The sequence below is a fragment of the Bos javanicus genome, chromosome 20 (assembly GCF_032452875.1).
Source record: "Bos javanicus breed banteng chromosome 20, ARS-OSU_banteng_1.0, whole genome shotgun sequence".
NCBI classification, from domain to species: domain Eukaryota; kingdom Metazoa; phylum Chordata; class Mammalia; order Artiodactyla; family Bovidae; genus Bos; species Bos javanicus.
Genome location: NC_083887.1, coordinates 20,344,055 through 20,365,088, shown reverse-complemented (window position 1 = coordinate 20,365,088; position 21,034 = coordinate 20,344,055). Strand labels below are relative to the sequence as shown.

Genomic DNA, 21,034 nt, shown 5'->3' with positions numbered 1-21,034 from the left:
CCCGGGCTGAATTTTTTCAGGCAAGCCTTCGTCCTTGGTAAATTCAGCAGGCCGTGCCATTTACACACCAGCCCCCACCACTTCTGCGAGTAGGACATTCTCCTGAGACTGCTCTCCTTAACCTCATTCTGCGTATTTTATTTCTAGCTGTGTGCCAAGATAAGAACTTTCCCCATTAACAGAAGGGCTCTCAACCTAGGCCCTTTCTAGGCATAGGCCAAGCCTTGGCTAACAAGAACTATACGAGCAAAGGGATAATTTTTCTTTTTTTTAATTACCTAAAGAAAGGTGATTAGAGTTCCTTTCAAAGAACCTTTGAAATTTCTTTATACAGTTATGTTACCACTTGAGATTTAAGATGTGTCCAGGTGTAAAATATTTTTTACACCTTAATTTACTCTTAATTCATTTTTTATATACTCCACACTTATATAAGATGAGGTAAGTGAAAAAGCTTAGGTTTTGAATATCTGCCTTTATTTTACCAGTTTATAGATACATGTTGAATGTCACTGTTGCTAGAGGAATACATTATTAACTTAGGTGTCAGAATTAGAAAGGTGTCCTATCCCTGGATTTTTCTGATAAAATATGTTGCACCTTGAGATGCTCACATGGAACCAAAGGTATCTTTAACCAGATATTTTAATCTCATTTGAAAACTTGTCCTTGGTTCAGGGAAGTACTCTGAAATCAGACCTGTCTGCCTCTCAGCTCTCTCCTTTCTTCTTGGAAGGGAGAAGTAGTGATGACATCTCCTTGAAAGCTCTCCCGCTACAGTTTAAAGCTACTGGCTTTCGTTCTCTCTCCAAGTTGAGAACAGTTCACCACTATTTTCTGTTTTAAAATCCTGGAAGATTTGACAGTTGCTAGTAAGAACACACCAAGCTTCTCTTTTGGGCACTTTACAAATCCCTTCATTAAACTTTCAACGTTTTTTTAGGTTTTTGATCTCTCTCTTGACCACCCTCTGGGTGATGTGTCTTTCCCACCTATCTTGAATTGTTATCAAATAAGAACGTGGCCAATAAAAAGGGAGGATTAAAGAACATGGCTTCCTTTCAGCTTCTGTTCTGAAATGACAGCAAATAGACTAGAACTTAACTTCTCAGACTTTTAATGAGTAGTACTGATGTGCATTTAAGAACTATGCTGCCTGGGTTTGGTTTCCATATTTACTGCTTTACTAGCTGAGTTGTCTTGAGCAAATTTTTTAACCTCTCTATACCTCATTTTCCTCAACTATAAACTGGAGATCATAATGGTATCTCCATTGAGTTACTCTAAGGATTAAGTTAACATACATAAAGAGTTTGAAACAGTACCTGTAAATATTAACTATTATAATTATCATCTAAGTATGGAACTCAAAAGTTGGTTATGAGCCTTATGATCCGTACTGGAAGCTTATTCTGAATTCTAGCCATCCTGTTCATGGTAACTTAAAACACTAGGTCATTGTATTGTAATTGTGATATTAACAAACCTGGCATTTTTCTCTGAAAAATGTAAGGCATGAGAATATTAATTCTTATAATCTGTTTTTTTTTTTTATATTATAATTGGCCCCATGTTTCCTAACTGAATTGTCTTAGCTCTTTAAGTTGTGATTGTAACATGGTAAAATGAGGTTTTCCTGTGATGGACTGTAGTGACCAGCCACCTCAGGTTTCTTGGAAGTAAAGGGTTTCTTGGGACAAAGGACTTTTACTGCTAACACTGGGAACATCTTGGGCAAACTGGGATGGTTGGCCACTCATTCCAGTTATAAAAGTACTGTGGAATGTGGAGTAGAAGAGAAGGAGGAAGCAGTAGTAATATTAATCTCATCAAATCCAGAAGAATTCTCAGTACACCACCACAGGTCCCCTGATATTTGACTCATGTGATCCCAAATGAGTATCTGAAGGGTAGACTTGCACTGAACTAATTAATTCTAAATGTCAGGCATTTGGGCTTCATCTTTTGCTGTTACCATCATCTGTGGGATATATTTCTTCTCCTTCATTTTATGCTGTTACACTTTCCTCTGACCAGTTTTTTGCCTTTTCTTTTTTCCTTTTTAGGTCAACTCAAATCAAAACATACTCGTGGGATAATGCCCAGGTTATCCTGGTTGGGAACAAATGTGACATGGAAGATGAGCGAGTCATCTCAACCGAGAGGGGCCAACATTTAGGAGAACAGCTTGGTAAGAAACACATTATTAAATTAACATTAAAAGAACATGTTAATCACTTGTAACACAACAGAGTCCCAGCTAATTGCTAAGATGAATTAAATGAAAAGATTGTCAACCCGACAGTGGAAGCCAACACAGTATCTGTTAGCAGTACATGGATTTTCTCCCCCTTTCTGTGGCATCCTTAGAATACAAGCACAAGTACAGAAGCAAAATAGCCAGCCAGCATTTGGGTCTAGAACATGGTGTTCCGACTCTCATTGCATAAAACAGGATATGCCTTGTTTGCTATTTCTTTGGGGCTTTTCCTCTACATACAACGCTTTACACTGAGAGCACATTATTATTCTACGTGATTGTTGTTTTCAAGTTTCTGTTGGAGGAGGGTGGATAATAGGCACAGAGTAGGTTGCATTCGATTTTGGTTCTAAGTACACTGGTGGCAATGTGTGTCACAGTTACAAACCTCTTTGAGGCTCAATGTCCTCGTCTTTTAAGAATAAGTATCGTGACTCATGCCTACTTTATTAAGTCTTTGTAGATAAAAGCAACTGAGATGAGAGATATGAAAAAACTTGAGAAATGGAAAAGCCAATTCAAATGTAAAAGACTCTATCTAGGGAAAAAATGTTGGAGTCAGTAGGGTAGAATTTTGGTACAAAGGAGGGGATCATGACTGAGTTTTTAAAAAATAATTTTTATTGCAGTATAGTTGATTTACAATGTTGTGTTAGTTTCAGGTGTACAGCAAAGTGAGTCAGTTACACACACACACACACACACTCACACTCACACTCACACTCTCCCTCCCTAGAGGTTTCTGTAACTGTCCTCATTTCTTTTCATTCTTTTGTCTCTATTCTGCTCTGTGGCGGTGACTCCACCATTCTGTCTTCCAGCTCACTTACCGTTCTTCTGCTTTCTGGGGTAATTTTTAAGTTATTATGTTGTTCACCTCTGTTTGTTCTTTAAATCTTCTCTTTTTAAAACATTTCTGGTATCTTCTTGGTCTATGCCTCCATTCTTTTTCTCAGATTTTGAATCATATTTACCATTATTACTCTGAATTGTTTTTCAGGTAGATTGTCTATCTTCTCTTCCTTTGGTTGTTATTTTGGGTTTTAATTTTTGTTGCTTCATCTGCACACATTTCTCTGTTTTCTCATCTTGTATTTCTGTGTTTGTAGTCTCCTTTCCGCAGACTGCAGGATCACAATTCCTCTTGCTTCTGGTGTCTGGCCCCTGGTGGATGAGGGGTTGGTCCTGGGGCTGGTCCTGGGGTGAGGTAGGTGTCCCGGTGGGAGGGACTGGCACCTGCCCCCGGTGAGTGGAGCTAGGTCTTGTTCCTCTGTGGGGGAAGGGGGTGTCGGGGTGTGATTTGAGGTGGCTGTGAGCTCAGTGCAACTTTAGGCAGCCTGTCTCCTGATGGGTGACACTGTTCCTATCTACTTTATTGGGCTTGAGGCTTTCCAGCACTGGGGGCTGTAGGTTGCTAGGTTGGGCTGGGTCTTGGTGCCAAAATTGGGACCTCCTCGAGAGCTCACACTGATCAGTATTCCCTGGGGTCTCCAGTTCCAGTCTCCTTGCCCCCACAGTGAGCTACAGCTGACCCTCCCCTCCCAGGAGACCCTCCAGGACCCCCAGGTGGGTCTCACCCGGTTGCTGTGTACGCACTTCTCTTTGCTGGTCCAGTGCATGACACCTTGTGTGTGCCCTCTAAGAGTGGACTCCATTTTCCTCAGCCCTGTGGCGCTCCTGCACTCACCTCTGCTCATCTCCAAGGTTAAATGCTCTGGGGGTTCTTCTTTCAAATGACAGACCCTCAGATTGTGTCTTGGAGGGCTGTTTTTATGTAGGGACATTTTTGTGTAGCCTATGTGGGTTTTTTTTTCCTGGTGCTAAGGCTGCTTTTAGTATAGATGTCTGCCACCTCTTCTTCAGTGTATGCTGTCCATTATCCCCTTGATAGAGGGTATGATGGATGTTGCAGTGACAGAGCCTGCACTGGAATTGTTCTGTGGTTGTACAGGATCTGCTCCCTAGTTCTTGGAGTAGTAGCTCCCAGATCTGTTTCTTGGCTGTGTTTCTGATCTGTGATGTGAGTTAGGTGAGGTTGGAGCACTCCTGCTGGGACAGAAGCCGTTGAGTATTCCTCCTCTTGAGCTACTCACGTGCAGGTGTGCTCCTGTGTCAATTTTCGTCTGTTGTGCAGGCCCTCAGATTATACTGTTATGACATCTCTCATTCCCACCTTCACTATCTGTATACCGGCAGCTGGCCCTGGTGTTTCTTGCATGCATGCTAAGTCACTTCAGTCATGTCCAACTCTTTGCAACACCTTAGACTGTAGCCCACCAGGCTCCTCTGTCCATGGGCTTCTCCAGGCAAGAACACTGTAGTGGGTTGCAACTTCCTTCTCCAGGGGATCTTCCCAATCTAGGGATCAAACACATGTCTCTTGTACTGCAAGTGGATTCTTTCCTCACTGAGCCACCTGGATATTTCTTGAGCATTGTTTTCACCAAGCCACCAGCATAGATCCCCTGAAGTCAGGTCCCAGGATTGCAGTAATCATAGATCTGGACTCACTATGGGTGCTAAGGGGGCAGCTCAGACTTTGGCCTGGTCCAACATCCGTGTGTACGTGCTTGTAAAGTCCACAGCTGCTAAAGCTAGACCTGTCTCAGCTGCAGGAGCATTCATTGTCCATTCAGACATTCTGCAGGTGCTGAGTGTACAAAGCCAGTTGCTGGGCTCTAAATCCATTGTTGTGTAGCCGTGAGGAAAGATTTCATCTCTTCTTCCTTAGTTGCATGGCTCCTGGGGCTCAGCTGTGTGTATGGGAGCCACCTATAAGCATCTGCTCCTAAGTCTGGCCCACAGCACACAAGCCCACCTTGTATGGTTAGGGAAGGGGTGCGGAGGAGGTCATGGCTGGGGGCGACTCTGGCAGGGGCCACCGCATAAGAGGAGAGGCTTCAATGGCCATGACTGATTTATTAAGTCAAGGCTTTTTTTTTTTTTTTTTTTTTTACTGAGCTCGTGCTATATATCCTGCACCGTGCCAGACATTATAAGGGATACCGAAAAACTATGATCCACAGTTCAAGTTCACAGGCTCAAGTTGCTTTCAGTCAAGTGGGGAGACAGAGGTATACACAAGACAGCAGGAATTATAAACAACAATAAAATAGGATAATGAGGATATGATAAGCTGGAGGTGCATGCTAAGAGGAAAGCAACAGAGGAAATGAGGCAGACACAGGTTGTGGGCAGGAGGTGTGGGAATGAAGTGGGATGGGAGATGGATAAAGAGCAATGCAGAGGGAACAGAGAGAGAATATATGGAAATGAGCAGAACAGCTAGGAAGAGGTGAGTGATGAGAGGAACTAGCAATCGTATGGTTAAATGAAAAGATAAGTTTCGAATGGTCCCAAAAGGAGAGTAGAATATGAAAACCATTAAGAGGAGAAGAAACATTATGAATAAAGGGCAGAGTGGGGTAAGGATCCTGAGAGGTACACTGGGAGGACAGTGAGTGAAAAAGATGGAACCCAGCATAATATTATGGAAGTACAGTGGATTTGGGGGACAATTCCAGCCTTTGAGTAAAGGAGTTGGAATTGTTTCTTTTTTTCTGTATACAAGAGAGATCACTGAGGAATTCTCAGCGAGGACGAGTCTGGCTTTCTAACCTTTCTGGTCAGAACCAGAAATGTATCCAATCTAGCAATCCAGTGTATACCTACATAAGAAGAGAATGAAATGAAAGTTTCACAATACACATTTACCCTTATTAGATGATATTTGTTCTGATGCTATCCTCTTTTCTATTTTCATCTTTTTTCTTTTCATGTTTCAACTCACTAAATATATGCTAGGATCCACTAACGTGCCTCAACCCACTAAAATTTGAAAAACACTGTTCTGAAGGAGGCACTTTGGGATTAATCTGTGGGGAGTGTGTAGCATAGATTAGAGAAGCAGAGATCTTCTCAATGGGTCACTCTGTTACTTGGTCATCTCATAAATGAACTATGCACAGTCCTGACAGACTGATCATTTCCTTATGAGATTAGTGAGCTCAATAGACTAAAGGCTATCACCCAATGACCATAAGAACCCTCCTACTAAGTTCTTGCAGCTACCATGAGAAGGTCATACAGCTGATGTCTGGTGTATGTGGCTACCCTTGATCTTTTATTTCATTCATAGGGCTTCTCTCTATCCCATAAACATAATAATGTTTTCCACTCAAAAGTCTGAAAACCTTGGCAATCGTTTCTTAGTCGTCTTAGCACCTCAGGAAGCTGGGAATAGAGAATAATAGATTCCCTGAGAGAGAGAGAAAGGAAATCTGGGAGAGATTGGCAGGGTAGCTTCCTGAGACCATCCCTCCCTCCTTGTGTTTTCTTGACGAGTCAAGCACATGCCACGTGGGGGAAGAAGCTGCTACATGGATGTAAATGACTTCTATATATAAACCTGAAAACTGTTTGATTCAAAGAAACCAAGAATGGGAGCCATTCTTGGGAGCCAAGAATTAAGTGACATTGGTACAAAAGAGGCAGGTAATGGGCTACTTTTTTTTTTTTTTTTTACCACTGTAATATTAATAAATTACTTGGGTGTTGAGAAGGTCATGTTATGGAAGGGAATTAAAATGGTGAGAACACATCAAGAAGGCAACTTTCCTTGGAATTCCGCCGACTGACACAAACACAAACCCTTTTCATGTGGTCCACAGATGTAGGAAAGTTCCTGCAATTATGAGGCAGAAATGGTTTATGTACCCATGCAAGTTCTTCCAATGATTTCTGATTGATTTTTTTGCTCTATATTCAATAAACCCCAGCAGTTGTCTTAGCAACCAGCACTTGGGCATTTGTAGAGAGTCGTTTACCTTCTTTAATGTGTTTTTTTTCTTCTCATGACTAAATACATTTCTATAAATGATCATGAAAGATCGTTTATAAGGGAAAAACCTAAGCTTAAAGATTTTGAAGGTCTTAGCTTTATTTTTTTTAATTACTGGTAAAATTACATTGTCCAGAATAGCATCACACACAAAGGTTGGGTACTGTTTTTTAAATGTCATTACCACATCTTAGCAGATGGCTCAAAACAAAACAAAAACAAGAGTTTTATTGACCTAGTTACAATTAATTCTCCATTGTGGATGGTTACATCCATATAACATTTGTTTCTCCTAATGAAGTTACTTAATGGAACTGAGCTACAGGTGAGGTCTTTAAAACTCATATGGCGGCCTCCCTTGATTATTCAGTTTAGTTTACCAAATATTTACAATGCATCAGGTGCCTGGAAATACAGTAATAACACTACCTTTCAAGAACAACCATTGTAGTGCCTGAGTTAGACTATACAGACGAACGTTTTTAGGTCTTCCCTTTCCCAGTTTTGTTTCATTTGGCCTGCCAGGCACGCCCTCCTTCTTGAACTCTGCCATCTTCACCTCCGTATCATGGTGTGCTCTCTCTGGCCATACCTTGGCTGTCCTTTGGAGACTTCTTTCTCCCTCTTGCACTTTGTCTTTCTATCCTTGGACCACCACTCTTCTCTCTCTGCACCCTCCCTTAGATACTCCCAACCACTTCCGAGGCATGAACTCTGTCTATAAACCAATGACAGCCAATCCTGTCTTAGCTCTGACCCTTTCACCTGAGCTTCCATCTCCTCTACCTACCTGCCAGCTTCACATGTTTGGGTGTGAATTTAGGATGGTCCTCTGTATCACCTGCAACTGCATCCTGTGGGATTCTTTTTCAAGTACATATCTGTCAACCGTAACCCAGGCATGCTGCATCAAAGTTTCTGAAGCCCAGGAATCTTCATGTTTAAAACACACCCTTCTGCCTTTTCTATGACCCTAAATTTTTAGAACACTGGCTTAAATGGCTGGGAATGTTTGGACAATGCAGGGAATTGCTCCAGAGCTGAATATTATCCTATAGCTAGTATCATTCTTCCTGTATGTGTTTTTGACATCTCCTATAGATGCATGTACCTATAATAATATGGGAATGTTTTGAATTTTTATTTTTGTCTAAATACAAATTTATAGTATAGCAATAATCTCTATATATTAACATATACAATCTTATAATTTGTTTTCAATGTAAAAATGTTGAATTAGGAAGGATAGGAGAAATAATTAAAGATATCAGTATCAGTTCAGTCACTCAGTCATGTCCGACTCTTTGCAACCCCATGGACTGCAGCATGCCAGGCTTCCCCATCCATCACCAACTCCCAGAGTTTACTCAAACTCATGTCCATCAAGTTGGTGATGCCATCCAACCATCTCATCCTCTGTCGTCCCCTTCTCCTCCCACCTTCAATCTTTCCCAGCATCAGGATCTTTTCCAAGGAGTCAGTTCTTTGCATCAGGTGGCCAAAGTACTGGATTTACAGCTTCAGCATCAGTCCTTCCAATGAATACTCAGGACTGATTTCCTTTAGGATGGACTGGTTGGATATCCTTGCAGTCCAAGGGACTCTCAAGAGTCTTCTCCAACACCACAGTTCCAAAAGCATGGACCTTTGTTGGTAAAGTAATGTTTCTGCTTTTTAATATGCTATCTAGGTTGGTCATAGCTTCTCTTCCAAGGACCAAGCATCTTTTAATTTCATGGCTGCAATAACTATCTGCAGTGATTTTGGAGCCCCCAAAATAAAGTCTCTCACTGTTTCCATTGTTTCCCCATCTATTTGCCATGAAGTGATGGGACCGGATATAACTGGGAATAAGAACAAAGAAATTTTGGGAGGAGAATGGATTTGCATTGCCTTGAAATTTTAGAAGAATACTTGACACATTTTTACAAGCTCTGAATGGGCAGAAAGTGCAGAAACTCTGAGGTCTTCTAAAAAATGAAGTCAGAGAAACAAAAACTGCAAACAAACTAATTGCTTTTGGAGAGAAGTGAGTTTTAAATAACTAATTTATAAGGGTACAATTTTGTGTTTTTAATTTGCATTCATACTTCTTCCCAAAGCAAATAATATATATATATCCTATTACTCTCCATTCAAATAATTGTCATGATATCATGTGCCTATATTACTAAATTCCAACCCCATCTTCTCCATCCTTCCTCCTTGTCCAGCACAGGGGCCCTATGAGGATCTCTGACAACTATAAAATATTCTTATACTTTGCCATCTTTCCAGCCTGTAAAATGTGGTTCTCCTTCTTTTCACCTCTAATTATTTTTGTTTTGATTATTCATCTTCAAATGTTTATTAAATACCTATAACGATATCAAAGAGTCATGATATATCATCCTCCTTGTGGAGCTTAATGTGTGGTCTGCATATCAAAAATATAATAAAGTATCATGAATATACAAATTAAACAGGACTGGAATACATTAAAATGTGTATAACTTGAAGGATGAAGAAGGGACATGCAGATCTATAATACAAGTAAATGGTTCCTTCTGTTTTAGGAATATGAAGACTCCCAAAAAGGCACATTCTTATGTCCATAAACTCTGAAACACTGATTCAATAAAGACTGGCTTAGTTAAGCAATTCTCCAAGGGAATAATCTCTTGAAGTAGAAAAAGGTAAATTAAAGACAAATCGGAAAGGATTCCTTCATTTAACAAGGAATATACTAAATTGTATCTGGAGGAGGGAGGTGGTACAGACAGGATATACAGTTGCTTCCCTGAAAGTCTAGATAAATCAAGTGAGGCAGATGCACCACAGCTAATAGAGTCTGAATTCTTTTGGGGACATTTCTGTCCTGTCAAGAATAAGAGTTTGGACATGTTGGCTATGAAGCTCCATATGACTTGATATCACTTTTAGAGACATGTTAAAACTAGGGTGGATGCAAACCAGATCTTCAATAAATGCTAAAGGATCTTCTCTAGACAGGAAATACAGAAAAGGTTTATAAACTTGAAACCAAAACAACAAAGTAAATGGCAATGGGATCATACTTATCAATAATTACTTAAATGTAAATGGGTTGAATGCCCCAACCAAAAGACAAAGACTGGCTGAATGGATACAAAAACAAGACCCCTATATATGCTGTCCACAAGAGACCCATCTCAAACCAAGGGACACATACAGACTGAAAGTGAAGGGCTGGAAAAAGATATTTCATGAAAATGGAGACCAAAAGAAAGCAGGAGTAGCAATACTCATATCAGATAAAATAGACTTTGAAATAAAGGCCATGAAAAGAGACAAAGAAGGACACTACATAATGATCAAAGATCAATCCAAGAAGAAGATATAACAATTATAAATATATATGCACCCAACATAGGAGCACCCCAATATGTAAGGCAAATGCTAACAGGTATGAAAGGGGAAATTAACAGTAACACAATAATAGTGGGAGACTTTAATACCCCATTCACACCTATGGATAGATCAACCAAACAGAAAATTAGCAAGGAAACACAAACTTTAAATGATACAATGGACCAGTTAGACCTAATTGATATCTATCAGGCATTTCACCCAAAAACAATGAATTTCAACTTTTTCTCAAGTGCACATGGAACCTTCTCCAGGAGAGATCACATCCTGGGCCATAAATCTAGCCTTGGTTAATGCAAAAAAACTGAAATCATTTCAAGCATCTTTTCTGATCACAGTGTGGTAAGATTAAATGTCAACTACAGGAAAAAGACTATTAAAAATACAAGCATATGGAGGCTAAACAAGATGCTTCTGAATAACCAACAAATCACAGAAGAAATCAAAATATGCATAGAAACACATGAAAATGAAAACACAACAACCCAAAACCTATGGGATTTAGTAAAAGCAGTGCACAGGTCAGGTGGTCTGGTATTCCCATCTCTTTCAGAATTTTTCACAGTTTATTGTGATCCACACAGTCAAAGGCTTTGGCATAGTCAATAAAACAGAAATAGATCTTTTTCTGGAACTCGCTTGCTTTTTCCATGATCCAGAGGATGTTGGCAATTTGATCTCTGGTTCCTCTGCGTTTTCTAAAACCAGCTTGAACATCAGGAAGTTCACGGTTCACGTATTGCTGAAGCCTGGCTTGGAGAATTTTGAGCATTACTTTACTAATGTGTGAGATGAGTGCAATTGTGCAGTAGTTTGAGCATTCTTTGGCATTGCCTTTCTTTGGGACTGGAATGAAAACTGACCTTTTCCAGTCCTGTGGCCACTGCTGAGTTTTCCAAATTTGCTGGCATATTGAGTGCAACACTTTCACAGCATCATCTTCCAGGATTTGAAATGGCTCAACTGGAATTCCATCACCTCCACTAGCTTTGTTCGTAGTGATGCTTTCTAAGGCCCACTTGCCTTCACATTCCAGGATGTCTGGCTCTAGGTGACTGATCACACCATTGTGATTATCTTGATCATGAAGATCTTTTTTGTACAGTTCTTCTGTGTATTCTTGCCACCTCTTCTTAATATCTTCTGCTTCTGTTAGGTCCATACCATTTCTGTCCTTTATCGAGCCCATCTTTGCATGAAATGTTCCCTTGGTATCTCACAATAAACTATGGAAAATTCTGAAAGAGATGGGAATAGCAGACCACCTGACCTGCCTCTTGAGAAACCTATATGCAGGTCAGGAAGCAACAGTTAGAACTAGACGTGGAACAACAGACTGATTCCAAATAGGAAAAGGAGTACTTCAAGGCTGTATATTGTCACCCTGCTTATTTAACCTCTATTCAGAGTAAATCATGAGAAACGCTGTGCTGGAAGAAGCACAAGCTGGAATCAAGATTGCCAGGAGAAATACCAATAACCTCAGATATGCAGATGACACCACCCTTATGGCAGAAAGTGAAGAGGAACTAAAAAGCCTCTTGATGAAAGTAAAAGAGGAGAGTGAAAAAGTTGGCTTAAAGCTCAATATTCAGAAAACTAAGATCATGGCATCTGGTCCCATCAGTTCATGGCAAATAGATGGAGAAACAGTGGCAGCCTTTATTTTTTGGGCTCCAAAATCACTGCAGATGGTGACTGCAGCCATGAAATTAAAAGATGCTTGCTCCTTGGAAGGAAAGTTATGACCAATCTAGATAGCATATTCAAAAGCAGAGACATTACTTTGCCAACAAAGTTCCATCTAGTAAAAGCTGTAGTTTTTCCAGTGGTCATGTATAGATGTGAGAGTTGGACTGCAAAGAAAGCTGAGCACCAAATAATGGATGCTTTTGAACTGTGGTGTTGGAGAAGACTCTTGAGAGTCCCTTGGACTGCAAGGAGATCCAACCAGTCCATTCTAAAGGAGATCAGTCCTGGGTGTTCTTTGGAAGGACTGATGCTAAAGCTGAAACTCCAATATTTTGGCCACCTCATGCAAAGAGTTGACTCATTGGAAAAGACTCTGATGCTGGTAGGGATTGGGGGCAGGAGGAGAAGGGGACAACATAGGATGAGATGACTGGATGGCATCACTAACTCGATGGACGTGAGTCTCAGTGAACTCCAGGAGTTGGTGATGGACAAGGAGGCCTGTCGTGCTGTGATTCATGGGGTCGCAAAGAGTCAGACACGGCTGAGCAACTGAACTGAACTGATGGAGACCTTATCTTTGACAAAGGAGGCAAGAATATACAATGGAGAAAAGACAATCTCTTTAACAGTGGTGCTGGGAAAACTGGTCAACCACCTGCAAGAGAATGAAACGAGAACCCTTTCTAACACCATACATAAGAATAAACTCAAAATAGATTAAAGATCTAAATATAAGACTAAGAACTATAAAACTCCTAGGAGAAAACATAGGCAAAACACTCTCTGACATAAATCACAGCAGGATCCTCTATGACCCATCTCCCAGAGTAATGGAAATAAAAGCAAAAATGAACAAATGAGACCTAATTAAACTTAAAAGCTTTTGCACAACAAAGGAAACTATAAGCAAGGTGAAAAAACAGCATTCAGAATGGGAGAAAATAATAGTAAACGAAGCAACTGACAAAGAATTAATCTCAAAAATATACAAGTAGCTCATGCAGCTCAATACCAGAAAAATAAACAACCCAATCAAAAAATCGGCCAAAGAACTAAATAGACATTTCTCCAAAGACGACAAAGAAATGGCTAACAAACACATGAAAAGATGCTCAACATCACTCATCAGATAAATGCAAATCAAAACCACAGTGAGGTACCATCTCACACTGGTCAGAATGGCTGCTATCAAAAAGTACAAACAATAAGTGCTGGAGAGGGTGTGGAGAAAAGGGAACCCTCTTACACTGTTGGTGGGAATGCAAACTAGTACAGCCACTATGGAGAACAGTGTGGAGATTCCTTAAAAAACTGGGAATAGAACTGCCATGTGACCCAGCAATCCCACTGCTGGGCATACACACTGAGGAAACCAGAACTGAAAGAGACATGTGTACCCCAATGTTCATCGCAGCACTGTTTATAATAGCCAGGACATGGAAGAAAGCAACCTAGATGTCCACTGGCAGACAAATGGATAAGAAAGCTGTGGTACATATACACAACGGAGTATTACTCAGCTATTAAAAAGAATGCATTTGAATCAGTTCTAATGAGGTGGATGAAACTGGAGTCTATTATACAGAGTGAAGTAAGTCAGAAATAAAAACACCAATATAGTATATTAACACATATAAATGGAATTTAGAAAGATGGTAATGATGACCCTATATGAGAGACTGCAAAAGAGACAAAGATATCAAGAACAGACTGTGGGAGAAGGTGAGGGTGGGATGATTTGAGAGAATAGCAATGAAACATGTATATTACCATATGTGAAACAGATCACCAGTGCAAGTTCGATGCATAAAACAGGGCACTCAAAGCCAGTGCACTGGGACAACCCTGAGGGAGAGGATGGGGAGAGAAGTGGGGGAGGGGGGTTCAGGATGGGGGACACATGTGCACCCATGGCTGATTCATTTGTCAATGTTTGGCAAAAACCACTACAATCTTGTAAAGTAATTAGCCTCCAATTAAAATAAATAAATTAAAAAAAAAAAAAAAAACTAAGGTGGATGGGACATCATTGTAACCAAGCCAAGAAAGTCTACCTCCTGAGATTTTAATGCCCATACTGCTGACTTCTGCTGAGACTGAATGACTTCAGGGTTACCTAATTTAGGAACTCTGATTTTAGGATTCTCCAACTGGTTCCTGTTTAGAGTCTTTTGGACTTCCTGGGTGGTGCTAGTGCTAAAGACCCCACCTGCCAATGCAGGAGACATAAGAGATTCAGGCTTGATCCCTGGGTCGGGAATATCCCCTGGAGGAGGGCGCAGAAACCCACTCCAGTATTCTCGCCTGGAGAATCCCATGGACAGAGGGCCTTGGAGAGCTGTATAGTCCATGGGGTCACAAAGAGTTGGACATGACTGAAGCGACTTAGCACACACACACCCAACTCTTGGCTTTCCTTGCCAGCCCAGGTAAGAGAGAACAAGGCAGTAACTTCACTGAACTTTGAATCCATGCAGTCTGACCCTAAGCAGCCAGATTCTCTTTATGCATTTTCCATTGAAGAGAATTATAATAGCACCATCACACCTTCCTGACCGCTAAGCTCCACCTGAGTCATATTCTTGGAACAATATGGAGACACAGATAAGGTCTTAATTGAATTTATTTTTCTGTTTTACAATCCAGGCAGAAATCTGGGTCTATTTAACTGGTAATCCTATTTAAACTCTGTTCATGAACCCCATAGTCTTCCAGCAATACAGTGAAAGATGCCAGAAAATGACTAGATTGTTGTTAAAGGATAAATCCTTTCAAATACAATCTTGCCCAAGTATTGATACATAATATCTCTTTTCAAAAAATGCCCAGCTTTATGGAATGTCCTCCAACCAATAAACTGAAAACTCCTTAACTACTCATTCTGTACTTTATAAGAAACCTCTGGAAATTCTTGATGACTCATTCTATGGGCCTTGAAAATTACACTGAGACAATTACCACTAAGCCACACATCAACCTCTTAGTATTTTTTAGGGTATCATTTTAGGGAATCTGTTAGAAAGACCATTTAAGGTAGTTCCTGTCTAAATAATGAAAGACTAAGGTATTAGAGAGCATGCTGTCTTCCTTCTTTGTTGCACTGAGAGAGCCACATTAGACTGCTCTGAGACTAGGAATAACAGATGAATTAACTCAAGTCACAGGCTTCAAAACATTGAAGAGGTCTCACTTTCTCAGAAAATTCAAATCAGGCAGGACCAAGGCAAGGAGAGGAGAAAAAACTAGAAGGAAGATTGGATCTAGAGAAGGGCTTCTCAAAAACACCAGTGCACAAGCTGCACTTCAGGCCAATTAAATTGGGATCTGATGGGATGCAGTCAACAGTACGGTTTAAAAGTTTTTACTGAAGTAAACTGACATGTAATATTACAAGTATATAACATAATGAGTCAGTATTTGCCTAATGAAAAATGTTCACCACAGTATGTTTAATATCCATCACCACATATAATGACAATTTTTTCTTGTGATGAGAACTTAGTTTATTTTCTTAGCAACTTTCAAATATACAATAGAGTATTATTAACTACAGAGCGACAGGGAGGCCTGGTATGCTTCAGTTCATGGGGTTGTGGAGAACCGGACATGACTGGGCAACTGAACAATGACTATGCTATACATTCAGTTCAGTTCAGTCGCTCAGTCATGTCTGACTCTTTGCGACCCCATGAATCGCAACACACCAGGCCTCCCTGTCCATCACCAGCTCCCGGAGTTCACTCAGACTCACGTCCATCGAGTCAGTGATGCCATCCAGCCATCTCATCCTCTGTCCTCCCCTCCTCCTCCTGCCCCCAATCCCTCCCAGCATCAGAGTCTTTTCCAATCAGTCAACTCTTCGCATGAGGTGGCCAAAGTACTGGAGTTTCAGCTTTAGCATCATTCCTTCCAAAGAAATCCCAGGGCTGATCTCCTTCAGAATGGACTGGTTGGATCTCCTTGCAGTCCAAGGGACTCTCAAGAGTCTTCTCCAACACCACAGTTCAAAGGCATCAATTCTTCGGCACTCAGCCTTCTTCACAGTCCAACTCTCACATCCATACATGACCACAGGAAAAACCATAGCCTTGACTAGATGAACCTTTGTTGGCAACATGCATTACTTCTCCGTAATTTATTCTGTAAGTGGACGTTAGTGCCCTTTGACCCCTATCATCCATTTCTCCTGCCCCCTCCAAGCCTCCACCTCTGATCAGCACCAATCTGTCCTCTATATCTATGAGGCACGTTTTATTCTGGGGGGGTTTTGCAGAGGAGGGGTGGTGGTTTGCTATTTTTTTGTTTGAGATTCTACATGTAAGTGAGATCCTATATTTACCTTTGTTTGACTTACTTCACTTAGCATAATGCCTTCCAAGTCCATCCATGTTGTTGCAAATGGCAAGATTTCATTCTTTCTTATGGTTGAATAGTAGTCCATTTATAAATATGTACCACATCTTCTTTGTACATTCATTCAATGTTGTGTATTTATGTTTCCATATCTTGGTTATTGTAAATAATAATGATGCTATTAACACAGAGATTCATATATGTTTTAAAATTAGTGTTTCCCATGAAAAGATGCTCAACATCACTCATTATCAGAGAAATGCAAATCAAAACCACTATGAGGTACCATTTCAAGCCAGTCAGAACGGCTGCGATCCAAAAGTCTACAAGCAATAAATGCTGGAGAGGGTGTAGAGAAAAGGGAACCCTCTTACACTGTTGGTAGGAATGCAAACTAGTATAGCCACTATGGAGAACAGTGTGGAGATTCCTTAAAAATCTGGAAATAGAACTGCCTTATGACCCAGCAATTCCACTGCTGGGCATACACACTGAGGAAACCAGAATTGAAAGAGACATGTGTACCCCAATGTTCATCGCAGCACTGTTTATAATAGCCAGGACATGGAAGCAACCTAGATGTCCATCAGCAGATGAATGGATAAGAAAGCTGTGGTACATATACACAATGGAGTATTACTCAGCCATTAAAAAGAATACATTTGAAGCAGTTCTAATGAGGTGGATGAAACTGGAGTCTATTATACAGAGTGAAGCAAGCCAGAAAGAAAAACACCAATACAGTATACTAACGCATATATATGGAATTTAGAAAGATGGTAACAATAACCGTGTATACGAGACAGCAAAAGAGACACTGATGTATAGAACAGTCTTTTGGACTCTGTGGGAGAGGGAGAGGGTGGGATGATTTGGGAGAATGGCATTGAAACATGTATAATATCATGTATGAAACGAGTCGCCAGTCCAGGTTCGATGCACGATACTGGATGCTTGGGGCTAGTGCACTGGGACGACCCAGAGGGATGGTATGGGGAGGGAGGACGGAGGAGGGAGGAGGGTTCAGGATGGGGAACACATGTGTATCTGTGGTGGATTCATGTTGATATATGGCAAAACCAATACAATATTGTAAAGTTAAAAAATAAAATTTAAAAAAAATGCATAAAAAAATATAGTGTTTCCATTTTCTTCTTATAAATACTCAGAAGAAGAGATGCTGGATCATGTGATAGTTCTATTTTTAATTTTTTGAGGAACCTCCAAACTGTTTTTTATAGTGGCTGCAAAATTTGCATTCCTACCGATAATGCGCAAGGGTTCCCTTTCCTCTACATTTTTGCCATCACTTGTTATTTCATGATTTTTTTTTTATGATAGCCATTCTAACAGGTGTGAAACTGTGTCTCATTATGGTTTGGATTTGCATTTCCCTGAGGAGTAATGCTGGGCATTGTTTCATGCGGATGTTGGCCATCTGTATGTCTTCTTTGGAAAACTGTATATTCAGAAGTAAAATTGTTTCCTTTTCATTTTGTTGATGGTTTCCTTTGTTGCACAGAAGCTTTTGTTTGATGTAGTCTCATTTGTTTCATATTGCTTTCATTGCCTTAGCTTTTGGAGTTAGATCCAAAAAATCATCACCAAGACCAATGTCAAGGAGCTTACTGACTGTTTTCTTCTAGAAGTTTTATGGTTTCAGGTCTTTAATCCATTGGGAGTGAATTTTTATGTAAAGTGTAAAATAAGTTTCCAGTTTTATTCTTTTGCATGTGGCTTCCAGTGCTATTTATTGAAAGGACTGTCCTTTCCTCACCATATATTCTTGGCTCCTTTACTGTAAACTAATTAACCAAATATACATAGGTTCATTGCTGGATTATCTGTTGTCTCACTGAGCTAAATTAATTTTTTCTATTGTTTTCCTGTTCTCTATTTCATTTCTTCTCTCATCTGTTACTTCTTTCCTTCTGCTAACTTTGTAGTTGATTTGTTCTTCATTTTCTAGTTTTTTAAGGTACAGAGTTATGGTTTTTTGTTTCTTAATGTTCCTTTCATGTTTATTAATGTAAGTATTTCTATGAACTTCCTCTTTAGAACTATCTTTGCTGCATCCCATAAGTTTTGGTAAGTAGTGTTTCCCTTTAAATTTGTCTCAAGATGTTTTATTTCCCCTTTAATTTTCTTCTTTGATTCACTTATTGTTGAAGAAGTATTTAATTTCCATGCATGCATGAATTTTCCATCTTTCCTCTTGTTGATTTCTAGTTTCATATACCACTGTGGTCCAAGGACATACTTAGTATTATTTTAATCTTCAATTTTCTAAGATTTGGTTTGTGGCCCATCATATGATTGATCCTATAACATATTCCATGTACACTTGAAAGTATACAGTTGACCCTTGAATGACATAAACTGCATCAGTCCATTTATATGTGCATCTTTTTAATAAATATGTTAAAAAAAACTTTTTTAAATTTTATTTTATTTTTAAACTTTACATAATTGTATTAGTTTTGCCAAATATCAAAATGAATCCACCACAGGTATACATGTGTTCCCCATCCTGAACCCTCCTCCCTCCTCCCTCCCCATACCATCCCTCTGGGTCGTCCCAGTGCACTAGCCCCAAGCATCCAGTATCTTGCATCGAACCTGGACTGGCATCTCGTTTCATACATGATATTTTACATGTTTCAATGCCATTCTCCCAAATCTTCCCACCCTCTCTCTCTCCCACAGAGTCCCCAGCAATCCCACTGCTGGGCATACACACTGAGGAAACCAGAAGGGAAAGAGACACGTGTACCCCAATGTTCATCACAGCACTGTTTATAATAGCCAGGACATGGAAGCAACCTAGATGCCCATCAGCAGATGAATGGATAAGAAAGCTGTGGTACATATACACAATGGAGTATTACTCAGCCATTAAAAAGAATACATTTGAATCAATTCTAATGAGGTGGATGAAACTGGAGCCTATTATACAGAGTGAAGTAAGCCAGAAGGAAAAACACCAATACAGTATACTAACGCATATATATGGAATTTAGAAAGATGGTCACAATAACCCTGTGTACGAGACAGCAAAAGAGACACTGATGTATAGAACAGTCTTACGTTGAAAAATTTTTTGGAGAATTTCAGTAATGTGAAAAAACTCATGGACAAACCACATAGCCTAGAAATATTGAAAACATTTTTAAAAGTCAGTTATGTCATAAATGCATAAGATACATGTAAATACTAGTCTATCGTTACATAAGTATATGTGTGTGTTTTAGTTGCTCAGTTGTGTCCCACTTTTGTAACCCCATGGACTGTAGCCCACCAGGCTCCTCTGTCCATGGGATTCTCTAGGCATGAATATGGAGTGGGTTGTCATTTTCTTCTCCAAGGGATCTGCCCAACCCAGGGATCAAACCTGGGTCTCCTGAATTGTACGCAGATTCTTTACTGTCTGAGCCACCAGGGAAACCAACATAGGCATAGGGTGATATTTAATATAAGATTTATAATGTCTTTGTTTTCTTCCTGTTTATAACTTTGCTTTCAAAGTATTATATAACCACATAATATGCTACTCACTCTCATAAATGGAGAAACTAAGTAGGATTTTAAAAGTGTAACAATATTTCCAGTACTCTATCATGAGTATGACTATAATATTGTATGCCATAAACATTTTGTGAGTGTGGAATTCTTGGTGGACAGTTTTTTTTTCTTTATTATTATTATTTTTTTGCAGGAGTAGAAAGGAGTGGCTTTATTACCTTGCCAGGCAAAGGGTGCCACAGTAGGTTAACGCTTGCAAGACTGTGCCCCACTTTCTGGATATTAGGAAGGGGTCATACAGTTTCAGGCTAGAAAGTGGGGCTGTACATAAGGATGGAGCTGAGGTAGTCTTGCATTCTTCTTCCCTCCTGGAGACACGGAGATTGTTAAGGCTGGCGTCAGGTTGTTCTGAAATGGGTTCTGGTTGTGCTCAAGGTTGTCACTCTGAGACCTTCTTTCTGCGTGGAGAATGCTCACAAAGGGGAGGAGAGTTAGGGGGTGTTGTCCTGGAGAAGTAAACATTAGGTGCGTGATATAACCTTGGCTAGAAGGCAATCATTTTCAGCATGCAGTTAAGCAAGAAAGAGAGGGCAGGAGGTAAAAGCCATCCGTAGGAGCCCTGGTGAATGAGTGGAAAGAGTAACGACTCTTTCAGTATTTTGAATATATCATCTAATTGACTCCTGGACTGACAAATTTCTGTTGAGAAATCCACCAATAGTTTTATGGATGTTCCCTTGTCACTTTCTTTTCCCTTGATGCTTTCATAATTCTTTATCTGTGACATTTGACAATTTAATTAAAATGTGTCTGAGATAGCCCTTTTTGGGCTTATCCACTAAGGGTACTGTAGGATTCATGGATCTGGATGTCCATTTCTCTCCCCAGATTTGGGAAGTTTTCTGTCATTATTGCTTTAAATATATTTTCTTCTCCTTTCTCTTTCCATAATGTGGATATTGTTTCTTTTTTATCCT

General features: G+C 40.0%; 1 protein-coding gene across 2 annotated transcripts in view; it reads left to right on the top strand.

Moving 5' to 3' along the window:
• Positions 1-21,034, top strand: part of RAB3C (RAB3C, member RAS oncogene family) — a 292,748-nt gene that overhangs the window by 257,741 nt on the left and 13,973 nt on the right. For both annotated transcript variants that reach the window (XM_061393470.1, XM_061393469.1), the window contains exon 4: positions 2,067-2,191. In XM_061393470.1, the coding sequence (XP_061249454.1) occupies positions 2,067-2,191 (125 nt within the window). The remainder of the gene's footprint in view (positions 1-2,066; positions 2,192-21,034) is intronic.